General features: G+C 38.6%; 1 protein-coding gene across 4 annotated transcripts in view; it reads right to left on the minus strand.

Moving 5' to 3' along the window:
- The window catches only part of gtdc1 (glycosyltransferase-like domain containing 1), a 101,770-nt gene that overhangs the window by 11,243 nt on the left and 64,224 nt on the right, over positions 1-26,303 (minus strand). For 3 of the 4 annotated variants that reach the window (XM_007250584.4, XM_007250585.4, XM_007250586.4), the window contains exons 5-8: positions 22,856-22,954; positions 20,731-20,919; positions 4,620-4,729; positions 1,761-1,905 (exon numbers count right to left, since the gene is read on the minus strand). In XM_007250584.4, coding sequence (XP_007250646.3) covers positions 1,761-1,905; positions 4,620-4,729; positions 20,731-20,919; positions 22,856-22,954 — 543 coding nt within the window. The remainder of the gene's footprint in view (positions 1-1,760; positions 1,906-4,619; positions 4,730-20,730; positions 20,920-22,855; positions 22,955-26,303) is intronic. The other variant, XM_049485047.1, reaches the window with a different exon arrangement.

Raw genomic sequence — 26,303 nt, forward strand, 5'->3', positions numbered from 1 at the left:
CTTATTTTTCTGTGATAGAGTGATCGGAACACATACATGTTTGTCACAAAAAACAGTCATAAAATTTGGTTCTTTCATAAATTTATTATGGGTCTGCTGAAAATGTCACCAAATCTGCTGGGTCAAAAATATACATACAGCAACATTAGTATATGGTTACATGTCCCTTGGCCATTTTCACGGCAACTAGGCGCTTTTGGTAGCCATCCACAAGCTCCTGGCAAGCTTCAGGTCGAATGTTTGACCACTCTTCTTGACAGAATTGGTGCAGTTCAGCTAAATGTGATGGTTTTCTTGCATGAACCCGTTTCTTTAGCACTGTCCACATGTTCTCAATGGGGTTTAAGTCAGGACTTTGGGAAGGCCATTCTAAAACCTTAATTCTAGCCTGGTTTAGCCATTCCTTTACCACTTTTGATGTGTGTTTTGGGTCATTGTCTTGTTGGAACACCCAACTGCGCCCAAGACCCAACCTTCGGGCTGATGGTTTTAAGTTTTCCTGCAGAATTTGGAGGTAATCCTCCTTCTTCATTATCCCATTTACTTTCTGCAAAGAACCAGTTCCACTGGCAGCAAAACATCCCCAGAGCATAATACTACCACCACCATGCTTGACAGTAGGCATGGTGTTCCTGGGATTAAAGGCCTCACCTTTTCTCCTCCAAACATATTGCTGGGTGTTGTGGCCAAACAGCTCAATTTTTGTTTCGTCTGACCAGAGAACTTTCCTCCAGAAGGTTTTATCTTTGTCCATGTGATCAGCAGCAAACTTCAGCCGAGTCTTAAGGTGCCTTTTCTGGAGCAAGGGCTTCTTTCTTGCACGGCAGCCTCTCAGTCCATGGCGATGTAAAACACGCTTGACTGTGGAGACTGACACCTGTGTTCCATCAGCTTCCAAATCCTTGCAGACCTGCTTCTTGGTGATTCTTGGTTGACTCTTGACCATCCTGACCAATCTCCTCTCGGCAGCATGTGATAGCTTGCGTTTTCTTCCTGATCGTGGCAGTGACACAACTGTTCCATGCACTTTATACTTGCGTATAATTGTCTGCACAGTTGCTCTTGGGACCTGTAGCTGCTTTGAATTGGCTCCAAGTGACTTCCCTGACTTGTTCAAGTCAATAATTCGCTTTTTCAGATCCACACTGAGTTCCTTTGACTTTCCCATTGTAGCTTTTGTAGCTGAGTCTAATCACTGGGTCAAATGAGCCCTATTTAAATGGGCTCATGAGAAGTCAACAGCTGTAGTCAATCAGAATCACTTACAAGAAGTGAAGAGGCCATGACATGAAGCTAATTTGATTGACACAACTCGCTACATCACCAAAATTGACAAATTTTGTTGCTGTATGTATATTTTTGACCCAGCAGATTTGGTGACATTTTCAGCAGACCCATAATAAATTTATGAAAGAACCAAATTTTATGACTGTTTTTTGTGACAAACATGTATGTGTTCCGATCACTCTATCACAGAAAAATAAGAGTTGTAGAACTTATTGAAAACTCAAGACAGCCATAACATTATGTTTTTTTACAAGTGTATGTAAACTTTTGACCACAACTGTAAACCAGAATATTTTAGGTGTTTTTCAGTCTTGTAGGAAATCATAATGACCATGTAAAGAGTACAGTAAGAAAGTATGTGATGAGATAATGATATCCGGATCATGCCAAGGCACACTCTGCTAGAGACTCACTGCGGGAACGCTCCATTTGGAGTAAACGTTCTTCATTAGCAGGTGGCGCAGTTGACTTACATTGCCACGCCGAAGAACTCGTGCTTGGCCGTAGAAACGACGACATCTGCTTGGCACAGGACCCTGAGGTAGTCCTCCTTACTGTGCATGAAACCCCAGTGCCGGATGTGGCTGACCAACTGTTCTTTGGCCTCGGCGAAGATGTCTACAAAGGACGGGGACAGAAAACGAGCGTGAGACCGACGACATTGGTGGAGGAGCAATTAGCGGAGAGAGGCAAGTTTCCACTTCGGAGGCCTGCAGTCGGTTTGGGAAATGAAAAACACGAGGCCATCATAACTTCGGACGTATAAAAACGGAAAGGGCAAAAATAATCAATAGTGATCCTATTAGCAAAATCAAAATGGATTAAAAGAGTTTCAGCGTGATTGCCTTCCGAGCAATCGTAAAACATCGTTTCGAAATATGAGCAACATTTATGCCTGCCCCCACCCCCACCCTCACCCCCTCATAGCTGCTTACGCTCCTATAAAAGTGTTGATCTCAATATAAGAGATTGTGAGCCTGTTTGCTTCTCTTTGCCAATGCAGCTCAGTGTGTGTTTGTGTGTGTATAAATTAAGTTAAGGCAGCACTGTAAATTACCCAAGTCTGTCCAAAAGATATTAAAGCATAATCATCCGCTAATGGAAGTGTATTTCACCAATGAAAAGTGGCTGAGCGTTAGTCATACATCACTAATGGATGATCTCTGATCTCTGAAGTTGTGTATTTAACAAATTAGTTACTATACAGTCAGAAAAAGGTGCTTCAGTTGCTTCTTTGAGGGATGATGTAGATGTTGGAACTACTGTTGGTTCCATAATACTGTGTGAAGCAATTAGGTGGCTCTTATCTGGGGTGCTGTTAACTTGTGGTTTCTGAGGCTGGTAACTGTTCTGTCCTGTTCTGATGAGAGCCAGTTTCATCATAACTTTATTGCACTTGAGGACACTTTTCTTAAAGTTTACTTTTAAAATTCCTTAAAAGTATTTTTTCCTGTCTTTAGTTGAGTAGTTCTTGCCATAATATGGATTAGAAATTTACTCAAATAGGGCTATTCACTGTATACCAACAAAACCGATGCTCTTAAACACACATTAAGAGGCAAGACATTCAAGTAATCAACTCTTGATAAATTCAGCACAGCTGTTAACTAAAAGCCTGAATTCTAGGTGACTCTACCTCATAAAGCTGGAAAAAATCCAGCCAAGATAGCAAATATTTCTCTATCTAAGCAAGAGGTGCCTAATTTGAAGAATCTAATATATAAAACATATTCTGGTTTGTTTTACACTCTTGGTACAGTAAATATATTTCTTAGCCTGTATGTCACAGCTTTAACATACATCCTTCAGTAAAGAGCTTCTATAAAAATGCTACTTTCTTGCTAACCTCCTTTTAGCCTGGGATTTCTAGCATGTATGATGAGCACTGGTTCACGAGGCCAGTACACATTAAACAAAGACAAGTAAAGGTTCTCCAACTTGTACTTAAAACTTGCAACATGTATTATTGTGTAGCAGATTTGCAGTGACTTGTACACAAATTCTAACTCCCAGAATGCACCGCTCAGTCATGTGTCACAGCCAGCCAATCAGCACCTGATTGTTAGATCAGCTTCACCTTTGTTCTGACTCCTATTTGTTTTTTTTTTTCATGTGTATATATACAAGGGTTGGACAATGAAACTGAAACACCAGTCATTTTAGTGTGGGGGGTCTCATGGCTAAACTGGAGCAGCCTGGTGGCCAATCTTCATTAATTGAACATTGCACCAGTAAGAGCAGAGTGTGAAGGTTCAATTAGCAGAGTAAGAGCACAGTTTTGCTCATAATATTGCAATGCACACGACATTATGGGTGACCTACCAGAGTGCAAAAGAGGACAAATTGTTGATGCACGTCTTGCTGGCGCATCTGTAACCAAGACAGCAAGTCTTTGTGGTGTATCAAGCGCCACGGTATCCAGGGTAATGTCAGCATACCACCAAGAAGGACGAACCACATCCAACAGGATTAACTGTGGACGCAGTAAGAGGAAGCTGTCTGAAAGGGATGTTCGGGTGCTAACTCGGATTGTGTCCAAAAAACATAAAATCAGGGCTGCCAAAATCACGGCAGAATTCAATGTGCACCTCAACTCTCCTGTTTCCACCAGAAATGTCCGTTGAGACAATAAATTATTGTGGTCTAAAGCCAGGTGTTTCAGTTTCATTGTCCAACCCCTGTACCAGTCTGTTTGTCTAGCTTGTTGCGATGTATTGCCCCTGTATTTCAGCTGCATACCAATCATTATTTTTGTGTTTATATATTTTTTGGCTATTGTCTCTGATTTTGTCTTGCCCTTTTAATAAGTCTCTTTAATGTTTTTTGATCAGGTTTTGACCCTTCTTTTTTATCTATTGTTTATTCCTTTTTTGGTCTGTGATTTGTTGGTTTGTTGGTTTAACTTTAATTATTAAAGCTACTCCTAAATTTTACTGCAAGCATACCACTCCTGTCTGTGGCATCAAAGAAACTAAGGTTCTGTAGACCGTCAAACAGTTCTTCATGCTCACAGATCTTTACTGCCAACATGGTTCTTCGTGAAACCTAGTATGGTTCTTCTATTTAAGTATGTAGCTGAAGTTACTGAAGAATTACTGAGAAAAGTTTTTACTACCAAGCCTAACCAGAAGAGAAGTTGTGTGTGGTTTCAGCCTATGCGTATATGTATCTAAAATACGTCTAAAAAAACCTACGTCTGGCACTTCATTAGCACGGCTGGGTGTGACCTACTTGAACTGATTCATGTTGAAGTTTTAATACAATATGCTCGACGTGGCATTAAATATACATCTGCGTAGTTCCGCATCTCGTCTCCACAGGCCAAGGTGTACCTGGAACATCGGTAAATGCTTCCCCAAGGACAGACACTTCAAAGTTCAGCTCCTGCTCGCGCAGCTTCAGCAAGGTCTGGAAGAACAGCTGAGGGTCTTTGTCATGTTCCCTTCAAACACACACACACACAAAAAAAGAAACAGAATATGAGAATCTCACAGAGAGTACACCCTGAAATATTCAACTAAAGGTAGGAACATAGAAGAAAAAGAAGAAGTTCTAATAATGGCAGAAGGCACCTTTACAAAACATGTACATAGAGCACACATTATGTGCTGCACATTAACAACAGTGCTGAAGCAACTAGGACTGCATTAAAATAACAATTTTTGTCTGAAAGCAAAAATGAACAAAATTTAACATTTGGCTGAGGGCTGAATTCATTTTTTTGCAGGTTTTCATTGATTTTACCACTTTTTTTCCACCACTGAATAAATTAAAGTAATGATGAAAATGCCTAAACATACAGTAGTACAATGTGTTTTTTTATATCATAAATGTAATATATTTTAAAGACAAAGCTGAATATATTTTATACTTCAGATTCTTCTAATTAGCCACATTTACCTTTTTTTTGCAATATAAGGCAGACTATCAATGAATGTCTATTTTCTGGTCTATTTTCATACACACTAGTAAGGAACAGAGGTGTCATGTTTTCTACTGTTTTCACTGGGTGGTGGTGGAGGGATAACTAAGTTAAGTAAAGCTAAGATAAGTAAAGATTTTACTCCTTAAAATGGTTTATTTGGGTGAATAAAGTGCTTCTGTTTATTTACAGTAAGCTTAGATTTTCAGATTTTCACTAAGGCTGGGTGCAGCAGCATTAGCATTAGCAGCTAACTGCTACCACTAGCTGTGGATGGTGCTAGTAAATGCCACCAGACAGCGCTGGGAAACACTGAGGAACATTGAGTGTTCCGGTAAGCCAGAGCAATATTAGCTAGTGGTTCGCCCCATGTAGCCTGTTTTAACAGAGTGAAAACCTGCTGACAACTTTTAAGAAGATGTGGATTTTATTTTCCAGCAGGACTTGACACACTGCCTGTACTGCCAAAAATACCAGTTGGTCTTATATAATATTCTCATTTTCTGAGACACTGATCTTAGGTTTTCATTGGCTGTAAAGCCATAATCATTAACAATAAAATAAATAAACACTTAAAATAGATCGCTCTGTGTGTAATACATCTACAGTACAGGCCAAAAGTTTGGACACATCTTCTCATTTAATGTGTTTTCTTTATTTTCACGACTATTTACATTGTAGATTCTCACTGAAGGCATCAGAACTATGAATGAACACGTGGAGTTTTATGTACTGAACAAAAAATGACCTGGCCTCCACAGTCACCGGACCTGAACCCAATCCAGATGGTTTGGGGTGAGCTGGACCACAGAGTGAAGAAGGCAAAGGGGCAACAAGTGCTATAAACACTTCTGGGAACTCCTTCCTTCAAGACTGTTGGAAAATTCCACCATTTCAGGGGACCACCTCTTGAAGCTCATTGAGAGAATGATGCCAAGAGTGTGTAAAGCAGTAATCAGAGCAAAGGGTGGCTATTTTGAAGAAACTAGAATATATATATATTTTAGTTATTTCACCCTTTTCTGTTAAGTAAAATGTGTTCATTCATAGTTTTGATGCTTCAGTGAGAATCTACAATGTAAATAGTCATGAAAATAAAGAAAACGCATTGAAAAAGAGAAGATGTGTCCAAATTTATGGCCTGTACTGTATACAATACATGAGTTCAATGATATTCTATTTTTTTGAGATGCACCTGTACCTCATCACAGCTGATGTCAAAGTACAGCCTTGTTAGCCATCACGAAGAAACCAAACAAATCTGATTTTCACGAGAGTTTCCTCACACAAAAGAAAATAATAAGGAAAAAAAAAACATCAGGGCAAGAATAAAGTTTGCCAGAGAACACCTAGACAAAGAGCAGGGTTCCTGGAAAAGTGTGTTTTAGATAAATGAATTCAGCTAAGTCAAACTATTTGGGTACAATAACAGAAGAGACACAAGAGGTGGAAATAACTCTTCAGCCTGACGGGTAGCCTGACATACTTCCAGCACTGAGCTAAAAGGCCCATCCGAGCACAGTGGCGTCCACACTTCAGCTAGGCCCAAAAAATTCTCTAGCCACACCGAAAGACGACCGCTGCCAAACGTCCGCTCGTTTCGCCGCATTTTCATTTCACAGCTCATTTCCTCTTTCGAAAAAACGCAGCGGAACAGGAGCGGGTTCTCCTCGCTGAAAGTGAGGTTTGTTGAAGGTCGAAGGCGATTACCGGCGGGGCCAGAAGCGCCTTGACAAAAGACACCTCCCACTTGGGCCGAATCTGCTTTAGATGAGGTATTAGTGGAGAGCTTATTTATCCTCATTTCCGTCTCTTTTATGCCGCCACGTTCCCCCGTGGCTCGGCGCTGATTCCCTCATTAATTTCGCAGCCTCTTTGATTCCCTCTACAATGTGGATGTGACTTGTTGCCTCCTCCGGTCTAAGACCGGCTGACCTGCGGTGAGGTGACACGGCAAACCGCGGGGATGCCTATTACCCGGCCTGTCAGTCCCGTAAATAAAAACGTTCTCCGGGACGGCACGACGCCTTATTCCCCGCTGACAACCTAGCAGAGGGTTAATTAATATGTCAGTTATGTTATGCAGGGATTGCAGGGGCTCAATGCTCGACTGACACTTTTGAGAGCTGAGAGAGGGCACACACACTCACACACACACAAATCCGAGATCACCCAGCAGCAAACCCACACACTCACTGCAGTCACATAATGGCACTAATGGTCCAACAGATCGTGTTAAGATTGAGTTATAAACACTTAGAACTAAAGCACCAAGTACTACAGAAAGTACTACTCTATGGGCAATATGAGGATGTTGCCTCTTTTTAACCAATAAATTTGCATGTTTTTTTCAAGACTTTTCCATGCCTTTAAGGCAAATGTTCATGACCATACGCTTTTTAAATCATCAGTGCAGACATGGACAATAAAATCCAAAATCAACTAAAACTATACAATTTCAATCAAAATTTATTATAGTAGGTCTAAAATGAATTTGATAAAAATGTTGACAAACAATTTTTATATAATAAAATGTGTGTCAGATCCTGAGAGCTCCATTGTGTAGGGCTAAATTACTGAATTAACTCTGTGCTCACAAATTTGTTAGTTCAAAATAGATTTTCTCCATCAATAACCGGAAACACAAAGATTTGCAGAGCAAACGTCCATGACTTTTCCAAAACTTCGAGTATTTTTATTTTGCCAAAACTTACTCAGGCCTAAAAATAGCTATTTTCAAATTACAAGACTTTTCAAGGGTACTTCATGATCGTACAAACCCTGTCACAGATCAGAAAATGTCAAAATATGTGTTTTTTGTGAGTATATCAAGAGGTAAATTAGTCAAGTTAATTGGGTTTACTTCAGAGAATTAGTGTAGGAACCAAAATTAGTTAACTTTAAATCAAGATATTGTAAAAAAAAAAAAAAAAAAAAAAAAAACGGAATGCTTATAATGCTTTTTTAAGTACCACCTCAATTCCAAAAAAGTAAAAAGTTGGGAAGCTGCGTAAAATGTAACGAAATGTAAATAAAAAAAACTGAATGCAATGACCAAATCTCACAGATGCACATTTAAGTCACAGTAGAACACATAGCACATAAAATATGTTGAAACAATGTGTTGAACATACTAGTGCATCTCAAAAAATAGATATAAAATATCATTGAAAAGTTACTGTATTTCAGTAATTCAGTTTAAAATGTGAAACTTTCTTTTGGGCTGTGTGCCAAGTCCTGCTGGAAAATGAAATCCGCATCTCCATAAAAGTTGTCAGCAGGGTGAAGCATAAAGTGCTGTAAGATTTTCAGGGAAAACACTGCACTGTTATTTATTCATACATTAATTCCCTCCTCAGCTAAAATTGAACTGAACTGTAGAGTTTAAATACTTTGATAGTCAATGTGATTTAATGCATTTAATATTAAATTAACTACACGCAGAGCATGTAATTAGGATTTTTTTTATCACCTGTCAGCATTAAAAAAAAAAAAAAAATGTAAAATGGTAGGAAAAAATAAAACCGATTTCATTATGCTGTTGTAAAGGATGCAGGATATGGTTTAGCATTGTCTTGCTTAAAGACATTAAAATTGACTTTTATTTTTAGACAATTGTTTGTAGATGGGTGAATCAGCCATTTTTTGCTTCTTTGCCTATTTAATATGCTTTATTTGTTTGTTTGATTTTTAAATCATTGCATTTAGTTTTAATTTTACATAACATTCCAATTATTTTTTTTATTTGGGTTGCAGATAACAGAATATTTAGATAAGTGCCCACTTCTAAATATTCACAGTCTGACAAATTAGATGCTACTGATGTGATTTCAGTTGATATTAGTAAACCTGGTGCTCTCATTTTCTTTCACTATTGGTTCAGCAGTACTAACAGCAGCTCTACTGCTTTTGAAACCATGTTTCCCCTGATTTCCTTTACAGTTTAGTAACATGAAGCTCCACAGCAACTAATGCAACATCATTGGATATCTCAAAAGAAACACAGTAACCAACTGTCAGTTCTGTTACATACGCTAAGAGACCCCACACTGGCTCTGATGGTGCTGAATGATTGGAGGGGGCATCCCAAAATATGAGGCTTTTGATGTCACTGTAGTTTCTATATTAACAAACCTAGTGTTTTAACTTGCCCTCACTTGGTTTAGTGCTACTTACAGTGCTCTACTTACTCCAGTACTTTAAAAAAGTGTTTAGTCATTTCCAATTCTCACCCACTATCTAGGACTCCCCCTATTATAGTACATATACAAGTTCTAAGAGGATGAAGGTTAGCATTAGCTTCCTCTGAGTCACATAAGGCCATCCAACCACAACATTTTAAACACATTTCTATTTATACATTGCCATTGTTTAGCTCAACATGCTTTGATGAAAATACTAAATATGTTCATATATTTATATTTTTCGCACTATAAGGCACACTGGATTATAATGAACGTCTATTTTCTGGTCTATTTTCATACATAAGGAGCACCGGAATATAATGCATATTTTAAGAGACACTATAAGGAACTTCTAATTCTTATTCAGCTAACTAAGTTAAGCAAAGCTAAGCTAAGTAAACAAACCTGTCATAAACAAAGACTTTCTTTTAAAACCACAGAGATTTCTCTCCTAAAAATTGTTTATTTGGGTGAGTAAAGCGCTTCCGTTTATTTACAGTAAGCTTAAATTCCCAAATTTCTCCAGCACTAAGGCTGGAGCATTAGTATTCCAACAGCCGCCCAACAGCACTACACCTCAGTGTTCCAGTAAGCCAGAGTGATATTAGTTAGCAGTTAGTCCCATGTAGCTTGTTTTAACATGCAAAACACACAGGCTACAGAGCTAGCCTGGTTAGTGGCTAACGTTTATGCTGCTCCAGCAGTGCTAGCCAGGGTCAGCAGCAGGCTACAAGCCGATAATACTCACCTTTCAGCGGCGAAAGAGCAGTTAGCGGCTAATGCTAATGCTGCTCCAGCCTTGTTGCTGGACAACTAAATTGAAACTCCTGTATTAAGCTGTACTTCAGTGGAGTGACGTTACTTCTCCTTATAACCTGACTGATAAAATTAATACATAAGGTGTACTGACGATTTTTGGGAAAAATAAAGGATTTTAAGTCCACCTTATAGGGCAAAAAATACGGTAATCAGATTATTAACAAACTCATTCTGAGTTGGGTCTTCTTAGAGGAGGAAACCACTGAAATATGCAGAGCAGGAGCATCTCCAAGCCCAAAGTTTAAAAAACACTGATTTACAAATAAAAAGTTTAAACAATTCAGACTGAAATTCAGGTTAAACATGGCTGCTACTACAGTTTTTAATGTTTAATGTACTTTTGTCCATTTTGTATAATGGCATACAGTGAGTCATACAGTGTCAGAAACAAAAACAAAAAATAAGTCCATTAAAGGTTATGCAACAAAGCAGCTTCAGGCAAGTGTGTGATGATTAAGGCATGCAGTTTGCACTGTACTAATTGGTGCTACAGAAGTGAATATCGCTCATAAGATACAGTGCAAAACTAAGGAAGGCAACTTAATGCTAGAAAATATAGAATAGATTTGTGAGTTCATTAAGAACAACCATACAAACCTCACAAGGCTAGTGGGGAAAAAAAAATAGGCTTTGTACTTTCGACCTCAAAAAAGCTAATTAGTGTCAAGTATTCGCATACCTGGAGTTTTTCTAGTATAGAGGTGTAGAGTAGAGCAACTTTGACTAATAAAAAACACTTAAACTTTGCTCTGCACAAGAAGGATACACTTATATAAAACAATGCCGCGCAAAAAATAGGTTACAAAGGATCTACGATAAAAAACTGTGTTTTTTCTATGTGTTCCTCATTTAGAAACTATTATTTTAAAGGTATAGAGGACTGTGTTTATTTAAAAATGATTAAATAAACTATACTATTATATTACTATACTAAATATGGACTCTATGTAATAGATCAATGTCCTTTGCCACCATCATGGGGGTTTGTATTGCAACAAATTTTTAGTAATATAAAGACAAGGAACAGAGTCTACAAAATGATGCTGCACATACTGTGGACAGATTCTAGACCTTATATAACTCAATGACCCCTGTGACCATCAAGGTTGTTTGCATTATTCCAACAGAAAGAAGTGGTACGTTCATTAAAAGAAAAGGTGGAGCCATTGAGGTTTAGATTTGCTGTTTCAGGGACACCCCAAAGATGCTTGGTCAATTTTGAGATTTAGAGAATCTGGAGGATACACCAAAATCACTAACTCTTCATGTTCCTCAAAAGGTTTCTTAAACAGTGTGTGCAGTGTGGCAGGACAGCGGAAAAAAGAGAATACTGACATCTAGGAATACCAATACCATTAAAGGGCATGTCTGTGTGTTCATTTGCTTTTGGCCAATTTTTAGTAACGTAAAGACAAAAATAATTAAAATTACAGACAATATGTTACTCAATGACACTTGCGACCACCTGGGCTGTTTGTATTCCAACAGACAGAAGTGCTACATTAATTAAAAGAAAAGGTGGAGCCATTGCGGTTTAGATGTGTTGTTGTTTCAGAGACACCCCAGAGATTATTGGTCAGATCTGAAATTTGGAGTATTTGGAGGATACACCAAAACCGTGAAGTCTACTTGTTGAGTCCTTAAACAGTGTGTGCAGTGTGGCAGGACACAAGAAAAAAAGAGAATACTGCCATCAAGCAATACCAATACAATTAAAGCTCTTTCCAGTCAGTGTGTTCATTTGCTTTTTTCCAATTTTTAGAAATTTAAGGATTTAAATAAAATTAAGATACACCTACTGTGGACAGATTACATTGTGTTATGACATTATGTAACTCAGTGACCTCTACGACCATCAGTGTTGTTTGTATTCCAACAGACAAAAGAAACCACGGTTATCCATTTTCATCAAAACAGCCTTCGCTTGATTTGTCACCCGCTGACCCCACAGTGCAACAAGACAGAAACCAAATAAAACAAATCAAGAAACGCTCATTCTACCGGGACCCTCATTAGCAGCCATCCTTTACCACTTAAAAGAATATCATCCTCTCATTTAGACAGCTATGATTAAATATTCCCCTTTAAGTCGCACCCATGAGGTGCATTTTTTAAGAAATCTCTAGCTCTATTTACTGCAAAGAGAGAGGGGGAAAAAAAAACGCATGAACGTTAAAGGATTGAAATCAAGAGGAAGTGAAAAGTGGTAATTAATGGGACACTTGAAAGCCCAGGCCTGGGTTATCTGGGGATTGATTAGGGCCAGTCAGAAAAACTCCTCTGAGGGGAGGGGAGAATGCTTCTCGGAGGGAGACAAAACAGACTACGTCCGTACGCATCACATTTCCGCACGAGGCTGGCGAGGGGAGCGGAATGCACAGCGCAAATTTAATGAGCAGCGTTAATGAGACCATAGGAGTGCGTGTGAAAATGAATAATATAAGAAAACGTGTTTTATGTTTTGCTTGTGCTTAAAAAAGCAGGATATTCCTTCTTTTTTAACGTAGTTATCTTGCACTGGATATTGTTTAATGTGGTTAATTTGAATGTATTTGCTTTATTAATAAAATTAGCATATTCATTAATTACTAATTACCTCATTCACATTAATTTATCGTAATTAGAGAACGCAAAGCATTTCCAAATATTTGCAACCACAGTTTTGGGAAGGCGCTCTCTAGCACTGGTAACCTCAGCGTTCCTCAACTGCCGCTCTGACTAACCGGCACCGTCGCACCCTTCGATGAGCACTCGCTCGGGAATGGCAGTCTCAGTGGCAGCGTTTTGGCTGGAAGCAGAAGGATGCAGAGGGTGCTGCCAGGGGAGCGGGCCGGAGCGGTGCCAGCCTGGTGCGATGATGCGTCACTGCCCGAGTCTCTTTTACTCGCTGATTAGTGCTCACAGCTCAGGCTGAGAGGGGAAAAAAGGAAAAAGAAAGTAATGAGTTATGCACAAATATGTGAGGATTTCGGAAAGGAAAGGAAAATTAAGGGAAAAGAAGGGAACGGGAGGGAATGAGTGAGGACTGTGTAATTACCAAACATAAATACATAAATATATAAACATAAATAGTTTAATGTATTTAAATGTTTGTTGAAAGAGTAATAATAGAAAGAAAATAGAGTGTAAGGTCGATTACATTAGTAATCAAGCCATCTTAATAATAATAATGATTATTTTTGACTAATATAAATTTATTAAGGCCAAACAAACCAAACAAACTCCCTGTTTAACCTGCTTTCTGTGCCAAAAGAGCAAAGAATTACAGCGTGGACTCTACAAAACTTTTAAAGATGGTATCTGTGAAATGCTGTATTACATAGCAAAAAAATAAAATAAGCGTGACAAAATAATCTACAGTTACAGTAGATATAGAAATCACCAGTGTAATATTCTATTGTGCCCATACTACAGTGTAATGCACATGAACTTGAAGGAGAGCTAGATTTTGAGACAACACTGGTTCTATTTCTACTATTGTGTAATATTGTTCATGCTTATTTCCTATAGAAAAAATATTTATTGACTAATCTGAATGAATTAAGGCCAAACAATACAAACAAACTCCCTGTTTAACCAGCTTTCGGTGCCAAAACAGGAAAGAATTACACCATGGAAATTTAAAAAACGATTGAAGATGGTATGTGTGAAATGCTGTATTACATAGCAAAACAAAATAAGTGTAACAGATTAATCTACAGTTACAGTAGATATAGAAATGACCAGTTAACTTGAAGGGGAGCCAGATTCTATTTCTACTATTTTTTAAAACTATTCATGTTCAGTTTCCTATAAATTGGTTTCTAAGTCCAAACAACCTATTTTTTTTTTTTTTAATGTTAATATTGATCCAGTCCAAGACCATTAAAGACCAATAAAGTTCAGGCTTAAAGTCCTAAAAGAACTGAGGTAAAACAGTCATGGATCTGATTTGTTGTTCCAGTACATCCCCCGTACATCCAGTACTATTAGATCAAGATCTAGAGAATTTGGATGCCAGAGCAACATCTTGAGTCTTTGAGTAGTCATATTTCTCAAACCATTACCTTAACAGTGTGTGCAGTGTGGCAAGATGCATTGTCCTGCTGAAAGAAGCCACAGTCACAATGCGGTGCTCCCAAGCAGCCATGATGAATGTCTAGACCTACAGAGCATGTTTAGACAGTGTTTGATTGGCTTTAGTGACCAATTTGACATGCTTGGGGGTGAAAACAATTCAAATCTGGGGCTACGATCGCAATGTTATAGATGTAGATCCTCTATGCTCCCTTCTTCACATGCTTTTCTTATCTCACTTTGTATCCTGTTGCCATTACATCCCCTAAGATAGCACATACACATTTCCAACCATCTACTGTGATGTTAAAGAAAGCTGAACTCAAACCAAGCAACCTACTTCAATCGGCCCAAGGTCCAGATCCAATGCTTAAATGACCATTAAAAACAATTTTGATGGTGGACAGGAGTTAGCATAAGAACTATGACAGGTTTGAAGCCAAACAGACCCAAACACAGCAGAGAGATGCTGTACTTTTTGTTGAGGTACTCATCTTATAACCAATATCATGCAAAAACAGGCTATCCTTCATTTTGCACACAATCAAAGAGTTTTGAGGTATTCATCATCACTGACCAGGAGCCATGGACCTGAAAGTTGGGAAAAGTGTCAGAAACTAATGATCATGATCTTTACCACCCACTGCACTGTCCACTGTGGGTAGTAATGCCTTCTATGACAAACTACTGGGACAGGTGATACTGTTCTGTAATGGCTCAAGGAATGTTAAATGTCTACACAAGTCTAGAAATGGAACGTACCATCCATCAGCACCCATTATCAGACCTCACATCAACTCCCATAATGCACATAGTTGCCTTGACATGAGCACACTGGCCAATGTTCAAGGTTACTTACAAGATAACACTTCACAACTTACACATGCATGGGGGTGGGGGTTCCCATGCGGTCCCCTGAAGTAAACTTCATGACTTCATGATTTATTTAATGCTATCCAAAGACGTGGCATGTCAGTGTACAGTATAGTGTATCCCAGACCTTACCATGTGCTGCTGTTACTAGTTAAATTAATTTAATTTAGCAATGCCCTATTAAAAGGCTCTTGGAGCCTTCTTTTGGGTAGTGCACCTCTTGGTGAGAGATCGTTGACTGCTAGATGAGATGCCTCTACAACACATTCAAAGACATTCTGCCTATGAGACCAACTGGCATGCCAGCTTCAGAACCTACGAGTATAGAACAGGATCTACAGGCCCAGCTGAAACATCTGTGGGCAAATGTGCAGCAGGATACCATACAAAACCCATGTGCCTCCATTCCCAACTAAATCGTATCTTGTATCCAGGCTGGAGGAGTCCAACAGGGCACTATAACCTCCTATACACTGTGTAGTTTTTGCCAATAAACTTATCCTTTCACTCTACAATACTGTAATCACTAAAACATATTGTCTCAAAACACTCATGTGTAACGATTTATTCTTGGTGCACCACTGTTTTTTTTTTGTTTGTTTTTTTTATCAATGGATTTAAATGGTGTAGCGCCAACTGCATTCCAAACAGCACTATTTTATTTTAGAAAAAGAAAAAAAAATCTGCTCTTCTAAAGTGAATGTAGACTTTTCAGAAACAAGATTTCAGCCTGAGCTCTTTTACAGTGCTTTCGTTCGAAATGTGCTCACCCCTCCCCAACCCAGCCCCTTCTTTTCTCCCCCTTTCGTTCCACCAATAGTGAGCCACGGACTCACTCATCGCATCAGCACCTGCAAACAGCTGCCCCTCCGGGAGGGATCTCTGACCCAATCCGTCCCGGTCAGCGGTCAGCGCCTGCAATAAGACGGTCCTGTAATCCGGTGGATGAACGCCTATCCAGGCCACAAACAGATTAACAATCTGCAACCAGTGATGAAGACCAGAAAAAAAGAGGATGCTTGTGAAAATGGACGAGAGGGGGGGTGTTGGTGAAATGGGACACACTGTCAGCAGCTCAAATCGCAGAGATAATCCGAGCCCACCCTCCCTCTTCTTTTTTTTTTTTCCCCCACATCTCTCTCTCTCTCCTTTTTTAACCAGTTGCTCTCGCCCTGTGTAAAACCTAATTTAACTTGGCCCGAAGCCAGCGGTTATGAAGAGCCGATGTTGCCGGTGCTAATCCATCTGCGTTTTGCTCAGTTTTGAGGAGATTATGAAATGGGCCGCTTTTGTCACCGATACAAGAGTAGGTGAATGACAAGAGGCGCAGCGCAAACAAACACTGCCAAATCCCGGTGCCAGCGTCGAAACTTCAGCACCGGTGGTCTTTTCGGCCGTTAATCTGATTTACGAGCGTTTCTGGCCTTTTTTTTCGGTCAGGAAACATATTGTCCCCGCCAAGAGATGAGTGCAGAGTCATGGGAGAAAAATGTGGCTGGAGCAGCGGCCTTTTCTCTCCCCTCCCTTTCTCTCCAGCCTGTGGGAGATGAGGCAGAGATACACCGCTGCTTGGTTTCCATTCATGCCAAGAGGAGGTCTTAAATACGGGGAGTGGAAGATATTTAAGCTTCAACAAGAAACCACAGAGCAGTCCTGCGGGCAATAAAATATTTTCTCATCCCTCCCCTCCTCGACCCGTGAACAAAACTCAATGGCACCGGATTCTACCATTGTCACGGGTTAGATGAGACATTTCAACATGCTTCGCTCCTTTAACCCTTACAGGCTGAGGGCTGTGTGCTGTGCCATAGGTGCAGAAACGAGGAATTGGCATCAAACATTTTAATGCCATTTTTACAATAAAATTTGCTTGCAGATCAAACAATGAATTTAATCTAACATGTTAGTCCCAGACTACTGATTGCTATGATATATAGTATGTGCATTGGCTAGATAGTTGGTTGCTATGGATGTCTAGGTGACTTACAAGTCAAGTTTAGAGCAGTGATTCTTAATCCTGGCCCTGGTACCCCCCTGCCCTGCACATTTACAAACCATTTAAAGTGGTTTAAAGTGTTTATATGTTACTGTTATGGCTTTCCAGGTGGCTGGTAAGGTGTTCCAGTTGAGATCTTTAGTGTTTCTATGGTATTGCAACAGTTAAAAATGGATGCTATCATTTCCTAGGTGGATGCTAAAGAATTTCAGAAAGTCAGCTCTGGAGTGATTCTATGGTACTGCTATGGAGTTCCAAGTGACCGGTAAGGAGTTCCTAAAGAGTTCTAGAGTATTTCTATGGTATTGCTATGGCTTTCCTTGTGGTTGATATCGTTTTATGTGATGCTAAGGGGTTTCAAGTCATTTTTAGAGTGTTTCTATGGTACTGTCATGGTTTTCCATGTGGCTGATAAGGTGCTCTCAATAAGTTCTAGGGTATTTCTATGGAATTACTATGGTTCTAGATAATTGCCATCATTTTAGTTGCTGTGGTTTCCAGGACAGTTTGGAGCCGTGTTTCTTAATCCTGGTCCAGGCAGGGCATTTCTTTTGTGTAAATGTGGCTTTCCAGGTGGCTAGCAAGGTGTTACAATTAAAATGTCGCTGGTGCAACGAAATGTTTATATTGTATTGCTATGGCTTTCTATTAGTTTTGAACTGTCTCTGCAGTTCAGACTTCTATAGCCTTCCAGGTGGTTGCTAAGGGGTTCCACTTTAGTTCTCTATTTATGTGGTACTGCTATGGTCTTCCAGGTGGTTGTTTAGGGGTTACACTTTAGTTCTCTATTCATACAGTATTGCCATGGCCTTTCAAGTGGTTGCTAAGGGGTGTTCACTTCAGTTCTCTATTAACACAATACTGTTAAAACAGAAACTAACTGCAAAACTGAATAACATCCTTTACAGATGACAGTTTGACAGATTCTTAGTCTTCAAAAGTTTTACATTTGTTTTGATGTTTACCAATGAAATGTGGCAAAATGTAAAGGACAGTCTTAATTCTGCAAAACAAGCCAACATCTCTCTTCTTGTTTTAATGAACTATGAGTGAGAATTAACTGCCACTTACAGCATGTTTTATGTGCAGCTTGGCATTGCTTTACTGCCATCGTTCTGTTTACATAAATAACGCATCTGACCTTCACTGACATGCAATTTGCTGTGTCTTCTGCCAACAGAGCTCAAGAAGAACCTTGGTGAAACGGAAAAAAGTGCTGTGCGCTGGGCAGGATGACTCGGAGATTATATGCTCAGAATGGAACCAATGGTCCTTCGCTGCACGTTTGGTCCTGTTGTGCCAAAACATGCGTGTTATTCATTTTCCATGCCCTGGCCCTGCTGTCAAACAAAATGCGGATGAACCAAAGCAAATAGCTTGCATGAGGCTGGCCGAGTGCAGGTTGTTGTCATTGTTGTTTGAGGTACTTTCAGGTCGCCTTTGTTGGGATCCGGTGGAAGCTCATGGTTTTGGGATAAGAGCGTGCGTGTCTGCTTTGTTTGACGGAGCTCCGTGTGCCATGCCGGGAGCAGTGGACACAAGTAAGCAAGTGAGGTAATGATGGGCTCTGCAAACCCAAAACCATCTCTGTTTAAAAACAACAGCTAGGATTCTGATACGCTGACAGGACCAAACACAGTTGGATTCATTGCTGTTGAGAACATTTAGTGTGAAACAGGTTTAGCTTACGAATGTTTTTGCTTTAGGAAAAAAAAATACTTTAAGTAGAAGTACCTGAAGAGTCTCCAGCCATCAAATATATATAAAACATTTCAGTATTGACCATTTGTTAATTAGCATAACTGCACTACACTGATGAGAGCAGAAACTTAATGTGAGAAAGGTAACTGGCTAATTTACACAGCTACACCACACATGTCTGTGTCTCCAAAAGTGCCCAAACACAACAGACAAAAAAGATTATTGAACTACCAAAATAAATCTTTGTTACAACCCTGCCACATAAACCACATAAGTACAAAGACAGTCAATAATTTACATTATTACATTATTATTAATTTGCCGCATTATACAGGAGTTTCAGTAAAGTTTCTCTTGAGCACCAAGGGTGGAGCAGTATTAGCATTTGTCGCTAACTGCAGCGTTTGCTCTTTGGCCACTCAGAGGCGAGTATATCGGACTGTAGTTTGCATGTTTACCATGTTAAAACAAGCAACGTGGGACAAACCGCTAGCTGATAGTACCCTGGTTTACCGGAACACTCAGGGTTTCTCAGTTTAGAGCTGTTGGGTGGCATTTACTAGGGCTAAGTGTTGCATATCTAAGCTTACTGTAAATAGAAGTGATTTACTCACCCAAATAAACAGTTTTCAGGAGAGAAATCTGTGTAGATTAACATCTAGCGCTTGTTTGACTTTGAATTTTTTGACTTTGTAATTTTTAAGAACTACAGTTTTGTTCCCCCTCTTCATATAGAGTTCAGTGTAAATTATATCTAAATACGAATGTGTACTGATGTATAATCTATAAGTATTGATTTGTGTTTTCCCTGGCTATGTATATAGTTTAAAACAAAACTAAACGAGATGAGGGATGTATAATTTGAGGATGAAAGTCCAAAACAAAAAAATATTGTTCACAAAAAAGAATTACAGTTTTGTTTACTTAGGCGACCCCGAGTGGCAAGACCTGTTTGAATTGTCATTTTAGTCAAAGCTGCAGAAGAGTTGGGTGCTGAGGGAAAGTGGTGCGCTGGCCTGTCTGTCCTGCATTTATACATAAAAAAAATTGGTTCTCTAATGGTTAAGAAGAAGGAAGGGCAATGTCCTTGAGATCCTGAAATTTCAGTCATCCTGGTGTTAAAGGTGAGTCAGTGGGAGCATAGAGTATAGGTGAAGAGAATGGGCCCTATCTATAAACCCCAGTGTTGTTAGGTGCAGGATTTATCATCTTCCTGTAATATATGACTTGTTGCACTGTGATGATTAGGTGTATATACAGCATATACAGTTAAAATTATTTATTTTATTGCCATTGAGTTTAACTTATTTAGTTTAGTCCTGTCATTAATCAAGGAACTCTGATTACCGTATTTTAGGGACTATAAGGCGCACTATCAATGAATGGCTATTTTCTGGTCTATTTTCATACATAAGGCGCATCGGATTATACGGCACCTAACTAAACAAAACTGTAATAGCTCTATTGTGTAATAGCTCTATTGTTTAAAACTGTGTAGCTCTACACTGAGGAACACTAAGCTTTCTGGTGAGCCGGGGCGCTATCAGCTAGCAATTTGTCCCAGGTAGCTTGTTTTAACGTGGTAAACACGCAGACTACAGTCTAATATACTCATCTCTAAACGGTGAAAGAGCTAGCACTGCGGTTAGCAGCTAATGCTTATAGTGCTCCAGCCTGGGTGCTGCAGAAACTTCACTGAAACTCCTTTATAACACTGTACTTTGGCGGAGTTGCTTTACTGCTCCTTACAACCTGACTGATAGAATTCATACATAAGAAACATGATGGTTATTGGGACAATTAAAGTATTTTAAGTGTGCCTTATAGTGTGAAAAAAATCATTCACTATTTTATTTCAGTCCTTGAAACGAACCAACCAATCATGCACTTACCAGCGATGTGGCCAGACTATGTGGAGAGGACGTGGTTTCTCTGGGTCTTGGTCAGGACTCAGGCTGGCTGCTGGTTGGTGCTCCATGTCCTCTATGTTATCTTCTTGCTGTGGGGACGGCTGTGGCTCTGCTGTACTTTGTTTCTTGGCAGGGGGCTCATGTTGATGTTCTTGTGTGGAAGCGGTGGAGCTGTTTTAATTGATACATTAAAAGAATACATTATTAGGTATAGGGGTATTGCTGATTGTGTAGAAAGACTATGAAATATGTAACAGATATGTAAATGAGCTTTCTTGTCAGATTTTTTTAATTGCGTGCTATGAGCATTGGGACCAACTGAGAAGATCCATATGGAACTAATTTAGGCCATATAAGTTAATCTTTAACTATTTTACATCAGCACATTAAAGAACCTGTGTTATACATTTTTCATGCACTTTATTTCTCCCCTGAGGTTTTATTGTATCATCAATACTGACTGAAGGTAAATTAGCGATGTTCTGATTCAACCCATCAACTCAGGCTGAAGGGTCCTTCAGAGTAAATGGTGGTCACACATTTGGAACAGTCTAACACAGTTTTGTGGTGACTTCATGAGTAAAACCCGTTTGCTTCTTTGTTTCCTGCCATTTACACCAAACCATGGAAAACCGAGGGCTGCAAAGGATACATCAGCTGCGTCCTCCATATCACTGTGAATGTGGGCTGTCGTTCACTTTGAAACAGGCTTCTATGACGTAGTGACTGAGAAATGCAGCCATACCTTTACACAGCCTACACTTGGAAATGCAGCTAATGTGTATGTTTCAACAGCAAAATGTTACTGCTGCGTCATTTAAGGTGGACCAGATACTTTAAGTAGGAGAAAGACTTCAGCTTAGCTTAGAGCCTTGTCTTAACAGTACACAGAACAGGCTAAAGTCTTAGTTAGTAAAGAAGATCAGAAAAAAAGATTAATTTAAACCTTCTATTTAAGGTGGACCAGACAGTTGCAGTAGAAGAAGCCATGTCTTTACAGTACACAGAACACGGTGAAAAAATGCTTTCATTTCATGTCAAAAACCACCCAGGGCCCTATCTTACACCCTATGCAAGGTGTGTGGTGTATTTTTACACCTTGATGCCTTCCTTACGTTTAAATAGCTACAGTGATTGTGAATTTATCTATGTCGATGGGTGCGGTGGTCTCGATATGAGGTACGTTAAGGTAAATTTCTGGTATATTGCTATCTTGGCAATGGAAACTCAGGTGCACCACTGCCTGAAAACAACCTAGGCGGACATAACTCTTGCGGATTTCTTTTGTTTTTGCTATTTTTTTTTATATTTTTAGATTATAAAACACACTTTAATATCATAAATAAAGAAAAGCAAAACAAATACTAACAATTCAAGAGACTGGAGCAGTATCAGCATTAGCTGCTAACCGCTAGCTCTTTTTTCGTCCAGAAGGGAGTACTATCGGCCTGTAGCCAGCTCCTTACCCCAGCTAGCACTGCTGTAGCAACATTAGCATTACCTGCTAACTGCGCTAAGCGCTAGTTAGCTCTTTCACCGTTCAGAGGCAAGTATGTTGGACTGTAGCCTGCTAAGAACCTCGGCTAGCGCTGCTGGAGCAGCATTAGCATTACCCGCTTTACTCACACAAAAGAACAGTTTGCAGGAGGGAAATCTGTGTAGGTTAACATCCAGCACTTGTTTGACTTTAAAAATAATGTGCCTTATAATCCGGTGCACTTTATGTATGGAAATAGACCAAAAAAAATAGATGTTTATTGTTAGTGTGCCTTATAATTCGGTGCACCTTATATTGTAGTGTGAAAAATATGGTACTAATATTTATTTAAAAAAATTAAACAATACAGGAATATAATTATTAATTACAAAAAAACAAAAAAAACATAAAGAACAGTAATTTTGGGCTCTTTACAGGTTCATATTTAAAATAAAAAAAATAATAATAATACACTGCAGAGGCATTTCTCAAGTGCAGAATATAGCAGTATAACCACAATGTGGTATTCAGGCTATTTGGTGCAGCTCTTCTCTCTAGTGAACCTATATTTGGTTAAAGCAATAATTACATACTATCTGCATAATTATATATCATTTTTTTGCCATTTACCTTGCTTTTGTTATCTCGGAGAGGTCTGGGGAATCCTGTGAGCCGCTGCTGTGTGGAGTCTGGCTCTGCCTCAGCAGGAGCTTGTGTTCAGGCAGGAATCTAGAAAAGTAATTGGGGAGGGAATGAGAGGAGATCTGGGTCAGGCCAGAAAAACTGCAGCATAAAATAACAGCTTAAAAAAGCTCCAGACAGAGCAATGTTTACGTTAAAAATGTTCCTGACAGACATGCATTACATAATGACAAATACGCAGCTCCATTCCCTGCTCATGTGGGATGATTGCTGTGCTATTTATGAGCAATAGAAATAACAGCATGCAGAGTAAAAGTATCACATAACATGTTATTGTTAAAATGTTCTGTAGGAAGACGCACACTGTGTGTCAGGTTTGAGAACACTGGATTTTTTACGTATTTTTTTTTTTGTTATTAAATAAATACATATTTCATATAGCTTGTTTATCATTAAGCAGCTGTGTGCTAACATGTTGAGTAAATTTAGCTTCACAACTCTTCTTGATGTTAATTAAAAGTTTCTTTTTTAGCAGGTTTAGTAGGTTTGCCACAATAACATGTTTATTTTTTATATACATTTATCACAGAAATAAACTGTGATAAACAATATCATCACTATTTTATGACCATCTTATGCCACTGATTATAATGATATGATGCATAATAATCAGTGTTGGGAGTAACGGCGTTAAAACTAACGGCGTTACTAACGCCGTTACTTTTTTTCAGTAACGAGTAATCTAACTAATTACTCTGACTGTAACTATAACGCCGTTACCATTTCCGACACCCCGTTACTGCACGTTACTTTAGCCTCTATGAACTTTTTTTTTTTTTTTTTCGCTTTGCCCTGGTTAACCCCTCCTCTGTCCGGTGAACTTGAGCTTCTGGCCGCTGTGCCTGTGGTTTGGCGTGGTGAAGTGAGGCACAATTGTGACGATTTGCGTGCTCTAATCAATTCAGTGATTGCCGTGGACAACCCAAGTTCCGAATTAAGGACGTTAAGCTCTCTTTAGCTGCTCCGGTTTTTGTGGTGCTGCTGCTTTCTATTTTAGAGCTTAGATTCTCTGCCCGAATCCCACCTGACCTGAGGACCGACCCGAAATCAGGCTCCTATTTTTATTTTATATAAAGCTCTGGTGTGATAATCACAATGTTGCTAAGTAACCAATTATTATTGTTCACTAAAGCGAACGAAATAGCGAAAATTGAAAGTGAAAAACATTTGTGTTAACTGAATCTAATAAAAACGGTAATTAAAAGGAAAAACATAACTATCTCGAACTGTATTTTGTGTTTATAAAACTAACTAAAACGAACTGAAATTACTGATAGAATACCCTCATTTTTGTGTTTAATTTATTTATAAGCGCTGTTGTACAGCGGAGTTGTACAGCGGGAGTTGTTGTGCCGAGCGCGCGGCACTCGTGGTCCGTTAGTGTAAAGCGCTCGCGCTAGCAAGCCCACCCTAAAATGAACAGAAAAAATAAAAACAAAATTAAATTAAACTATAATAAAAATGAAAACTGTAATCACGTAGCTCTGGGCGCACGTGAACGCCTCCGCGTTTGACTTGCAGCATTGTGTGTAGCTGTTCTTAAAAATCATTTAAATTAAATAATAGTTCTATGCTTCTATGTTACAGTGTTAATTAACATAATTCTGATCATATTTCGCTCATTCAATCAGCCCGAAAACAGACAGTTTATGGGGCGGATCGGGTCGGGCTCATAATGACAGTTTATGGTTCGGGCTTGGGCAGAATGTGCACGGGCTCCGGCTGGGTCGGATTTTTTGGGCCCGATCTAAGCTCTATTCTCTTTTGGTGAAGCTGTTATATTAATACCATTTTAACGGGCATTAAATTGTTGTTTTTGTCCATTATTTTGTTTTATATATACATATTTCTTTTGAGTGTGGCTTGGTTTGTTAAATTTCATCCCCAGACGCGTTTTTCCGCTTTTTTCAGTATTACAAGTTTTAGTAATTTTCTTTGGTTGTGTGGAGAATTTCGTTTTATTTTTTTGAAATTCGTTAGATTATATTTTTGTCAACATTTTGGGTTTATTTTCGTTTGTTATTTTTTGTTATTTTTCTAATAATAATAGTAAATGCATAATTGATTTCCTTTTTTTGACGGGCGAATAATAAAAAGTAACGCGATAGTTACTTTTACTGGTAACTAATTACTTTTATAGTGGAGTAACTCCGTTAGTAACTTTTTTGGAGAAGTAACGAGTAACTATAACTAATTACTTTTTCAAAGTAACGTGCCCAACACTGATAATAATGCAATAACACCCACTGAAAGAGAAATTAACTTTTAAAAATTAAGAATATTCAGAAAATGTATTTAAAATAAAAAATAAATACTTAAATAAATAAAAGCACTGCTTTTAAACAAAGTCAGCATAACAGCTCATTTATGTTAATAGGATCTTTATACTAAAAAAAACAACAAAAAAGAATAAATAAATGGACAATATCAAGATCTGCAAAAATGACAGAGTTTTCTAAGTATAGCAATTCAATGCAATAGAACACTAGCAATGCAATTCATGCACTTTTATTATACACTATTACAAAATATCTACAATGATTGGATATTTTTTAAATAAATAAGTATTTTGGTAAAATGTCAGAAAGCAAATGTAACTAAAATTAATAACAGCAACATACAAACATTTTTCACATTAGCATTTCAAATATACAGAGACATAACTTTAATTTACACTGACAGCTGAACGTTTCATCTCGAGAAACGATGTACAGAACATTACAGAAGCCCTGCTTGATGATGCATTATCAAGTTTACCTGGAAGTGTTACTGTGGCAGTCAGCCCTGCCCTCCTTTTCTATTAGCAAAGGATCAATCGAGCTAAATGATCACTGCTTGGTACTGAACACAAAAACACTGATTGGTCCAGCTTTACATTAAACTAGAGCTGTGAACTGGCAAGAACATGGGAATATGATATGCATCACAATACAGGAATTACAATTCCACATACAGTTATATATTGCGATACTGTAAGGACATGGAATGGTATAATGTAATTATTTAACTTAGATCTTAGAAAAATATAATCATAGTACTGCTTGAAAATTAATCAAATTCATTTGAGTATTCAAATTACTGTTTTAATGTGTTTTTCAAAATAGAATAATCAAGATTTACATGATGTACATTTTTCCATATAAAAGCGGCCAGTGGGAATCTAAGTATATAGACATTTGCTTCTGTCAGAAATCTGTAAATAACTGAAATACAAGGAGGTTATATTTGCACCGTGTTTAATATCAAATCCAAAAAAATGTTGCAATTAAGTGAAAAGAAAACAACAGCTTGCACATCACTTTAAATGATGTTGTCAGTTTACAAATAAAAATAACCTACTAAATGTAATTGTAATATAAAAACAAAAAAATCTTAA

This window comes from Astyanax mexicanus, chromosome 11 (assembly GCF_023375975.1).
Source record: "Astyanax mexicanus isolate ESR-SI-001 chromosome 11, AstMex3_surface, whole genome shotgun sequence".
Taxonomy (NCBI): domain Eukaryota; kingdom Metazoa; phylum Chordata; class Actinopteri; order Characiformes; family Acestrorhamphidae; genus Astyanax; species Astyanax mexicanus.